At 51.4% G+C, this 4,309-nt stretch overlaps 1 protein-coding gene across 1 annotated transcript; it reads right to left on the bottom strand.

The window, feature by feature from the left end:
- Positions 1-607: 607 nt before the first annotated feature.
- LOC142310469 (E3 ubiquitin/ISG15 ligase TRIM25-like) lies at positions 608-3,593 on the bottom strand. Its single transcript, XM_075347991.1, has one exon. It carries the CDS (start codon positions 3,591-3,593, stop codon positions 1,986-1,988), a length of 1,608 nt encoding a protein of 535 aa, XP_075204106.1. The 3' UTR covers positions 608-1,985.
- Positions 3,594-4,309: the final 716 nt, after the last annotated feature.

Below are 4,309 nucleotides of genomic sequence, written 5' to 3'. Positions count from 1 at the left end.
CAGTACATTGTAGTGCGCAGTACATTATAATGCCCAGTACATTGTAGTGCGCAGTACATTATAGTGCCCAGTACATTGTAGTGCGCAGTACATTATAGTGCCCAGTACATTGTAGTGCGCAGTACATTGTAGTGCGCAGTACATTATAGTGCCCAGTACATTGTAGTGTGCAGTACATTATACTGCCCAGTACATTGTAGTGCGCAGTACATTATAGTGCCCAGTACATTGTAGTGCGCAGTACATTATAGTGCCCAGTACATTGTAGTGTGCAGTACATTATAGTGCCCAGTACATTGTAGTGCGCAGTACATTATAGTGCCCAGTACATTGTAGTGTGCAGTACATTATAGTGCCCAGTACATTGTAGTGCGCAGTACATTATAGTGCCCAGTACATTGTAGTGCCCAGTAGATTGTAGTGCTCAGTACATTATAATACCCAGTACATTATAATGCCCAGTAGATTGTAGTGCTGTACATTGTAGTACTCAGTACCTTTTAGTGTGCAGTACATTGTAGTGCCCAGTAGATTGTAGTGCTGTACACTGTAGTACTCAGTACCTTTTAGTGTGCAGTACATTGTAGTGCCCCGTAGATTGTAGTGCCATACATTGTAGCTCTCAGCACATTGCAGTGCCCAGTAGATTGCAGTGCCGTACATTGTAGCACTCAGTACCTTGTAGTGCACAGTACATTGTAATGCTCAGCAGTTTGTAGTGCCGTACACTGTAGTACTTAATACGGTGTAGTGTCCAGTAAATTGTAGTGCCTATAGAGTGTGCCCGGCTTGTGCTGCTGGAGACTCTATTAATTAAGGTGGCTTCTTCACTACAGAAATACCAAATGTGTGTGTTGTATGTGGTCTAGGCACACTGTGGGGCTCAAAAGGGAGGGGGGGCATTTGGGTTTGGGAGCGCAGAATTCGCTGGGTTTCTTGGGGGGGGGGGGTGTTGAGTTGGTGAAAGGGTTAAGGAAATTTCCCAACAATATTTTTAAAACAGTGATTTATTGAGAGATCTTCAAAAATGATTATTGTCGTAAAATACAGAATATAGAAGTGGTTACAGGGAAACTGTCCATTACTAATCAGATTGGTTGTCTATAATGTGAGGCGCTGCAGCAGCTGTGTCCGCTCTTCTGTCCCTAGTGTGAGGCGCTGCAGCAGCTGTGTCCGCTCTTCTGTCCCTAGTGTGAGGTGCTGCAGCAGCTGTGTCCGCTCTTCTGTCCCTAGTGTGAGGCGCTGCAGCAGCTGTGTCCGCTCTTCTGTCCCTAGTGTGAGGCGCTGCAGCAGCTGTGTCCGCTCTTCTGTCCCTAGTGTGAGGCGCTGCAGCAGCTGTGTCCGCTCTTCTGTCCCTAGTGTGAGGCGCTGCAGCAGCTGTGTCCGCTCTTCTGTCCCTAGTGTGAGGCGCTGCAGCAGCTGTGTCCGCTCTTCTGTCCCTAGTGTGAGGCGCTGCAGCAGCTGTGTCCGCTCTTCTGTCCCTAGTGTGAGGCGCTGCAGCAGCTGTGTCCGCTCTTCTGTCCCTAGTGTGAGGCGCTGCAGCAGCTGTGTCCGCTCTTCTGTCCCTAGTGTGAGGCGCTGCAGCAGCTGTGTCCGCTCTTCTGTCCCTAGTGTGAGGCGCTGCAGCAGCTGTGTCCGCTCTTCTGTCCCTAGTGTGAGGCGCTGCAGCAGCTGTGTCCGCTCTTCTGTCCCTAGTGTGAGGCGCTGCAGCAGCTGTGTTCGCTCTTCTGTCCCTAGTGTGAGGCGCTGCAGCAGCTGTGTCCGCTCTTTTGTCCCTAGTGTGAGGCGCTGCAGCAGCTGTGTCCGCTCCTCAGTGTGAAGACCCCCCCTTCCCCGTATATGACACATGGGGATCTATAGGTTCCACACGGCACCTCTTGTGTCCATTCATGGAGTCCTGCGCCTACAACATGGTGCAATCATCCCCTTGACCTAAACCTCCAGCAATATGGTATGGAGGAGTCTAGTAGGGGTCATCCATGGTGCTACATATGGGAGAAGGGGATATCCATCATCTCGCTGTCCTCAATCTTCACCCAACTTTCCTTATAGACCGAATCCCACCCGACCCAGAATGCGGCATGGAGGGGTTCGGTAAAGATGGCAGAGAAGGTGTGGAGGTGTTTAATGGGGTCACTGAGCTCATAGAAGGACAGCAGTCCGGCCTCATAATCCAGACGTACCCGGAGTCGGTGGCACGCGATGTCTTCGGACACCTGGACCTCTTCATTGCCGTGTACGGCCGAATATTGGCTAATAAAATATTCCAGCGCCCAGGACCGGCCGTTACTTCCGATGATGGCTTCGCTTCCAGCCCTCCCCATACTGGGGGAACACACCCCGACCCTCCACATCCCCGATCCGCTGCCCTCCACGTCCCAGTAATGTACCCCTGACGAAAAAGTCTGTCTGCTCAAGATCTGATTACACTCGAACCTCTCGGGAGTTTTCGGGAGGTCGTTTTGTCTCTCGGAATAAGCCGCCATCTTGAGGTCGTCTGATACGGTTATGTAGTCTCCGGAAGTGCTTACGTCCAGGGTGACATCTGTAGGATCCGGGAGGTAGACGCCCTTTGTCACCTTTCTTATGATGTCAACCAGCGCTTGTAACCCATTGGAGATCGGATCCATAGAGAGATTGTCCACCTCGTGGTCATTTCTCGTCGTTTCCACCTTCAGACCCTTCTCCAGGTCCCTCCGACACGACACCTGTTCTTGTAGGACTCTCAGTGGGTCGGTCGTGTGACATAGAGCCTCAGCGTGTCGAATCTCCTTGGCTATCTCATCCTTCTTCACCTCCATCTGTCGGATCAGGTCGGAGACAGTCAGCGACGCTTGCTTTTCCTGCCTGGAGACCTCCATCAGGACTCTCTTCTCCAGGTCTTCGAGGTCTCTCCTGATATCTCTGAAGATGACGGTTATGTCCTTGGTTACATCAGCTGCTTTATCGTGGACACTTATCTTGCGTTCCTCCAGGATCTGGATTCTTTTCTCCATCTCTGATCTCTTCGATTCCAGTTTTGGCAAAAGTTGGAAGAGTTGGCTCCTCTTCTTCTCGGAAGCTTTCTCCAAGGACTCTACGAGGTGTCCTCCATGTTCTCCGTCCAGTCTGCAGGACACGCAGATCGGCGTAGAGTCCTCGGAGCAGTAATATTCCAGGATCTTCTTGTGGACGGCACATTTTCTGGTCTTCGGTTCAGTGCTGGGGTTGGATAACACATGTTCTGGGGATCTGCTGTGGACTCTGAGGTGGTCTTGGCACAGAGAAGCTTCGCAATGGAGACAGGACTTTACAGCCGGCACCGGAACGTGAATGCAATAAGTACAGAAGACTTCGCCACTCCCTCCAGGCTGAGAAAACTGGAATCTCTCAGCTATGGCACACAGAGTCACGTTCCTCTGCAAGGCAGGACGTCCCAGGAACCTCGCCCGGCATTGCGGACAGCTGTACCCTCCGGCCTGCTCTTGTCTACCCAACACATCATCGATGCAGCCCCGGCAGAAGTTGTGTCCACAGCTCAGGGTGACGGGATCTGTATAGATACTCAGGCAGATGGAGCAGCTCAGCTCGTCCCTCAGATCAACGGACGCCATTGTGGAAGGCAGGAAATGAAAGTCAACACCCAGCTAACGTGGAGCTAAAGTTTTCCTAATTTAAAGGGATAGTACACCTTTTTTTCCCTGGGATTCTGTTACAACCTTATAATATTCAGAACCTAGAAAAATGCAGCAAAACAATAAAGGGTTATTTAAAAAAGTAGTGGAAACCTCCATGTGTGTATGGACCGTGTGCACTGGGCACCGTCATGGGGGACGAAAAGAGGCCGGTCCCCAAACTGTTCCCACAAAGCTGGAGCTACAATTGTCCACAATGTCTGGTTCTGAAGATTAAGATTTCCCTTCACCGGAGCCAAGAGGCTGCGGCCGCCCCCTGATAACAGCACGGGGCACTATCCTCCTCCACCATCTGTACAGCGAGTACAATGCAGTCAGGGGGTGACGTCCTCCATCACCAAACCCACACCCCGATAGAGCAGTACGATCCGTCACTGCACAGAACATGTCTCCTCCAGAGTCCAGTGGTGGCGGCTTTATACTGCTCTATCCAACGCTCTGCATTGTGCTTGGTGATGTATGGCTCAGCATTGTGCTTGGGGATGTACGGCTCGGCATTGTGCTTGGTGATGTATGGCTCGGCATTGTGCTTGGTGATGTATGGCTCAGCATTGTGCTTGGTGATGTACGGCTCAGCATTGTGCTTGGTGATGTATGGCTCGGCATTGTGCTTGGTGATGTACGGCTCGGCATTG

The sequence above is a fragment of the Anomaloglossus baeobatrachus genome, chromosome 5 (genome assembly GCF_048569485.1).
Source record: "Anomaloglossus baeobatrachus isolate aAnoBae1 chromosome 5, aAnoBae1.hap1, whole genome shotgun sequence".
NCBI lineage: Eukaryota > Metazoa > Chordata > Amphibia > Anura > Aromobatidae > Anomaloglossus > Anomaloglossus baeobatrachus.
This window is presented reverse-complemented; position numbering and strand designations above follow the sequence as displayed.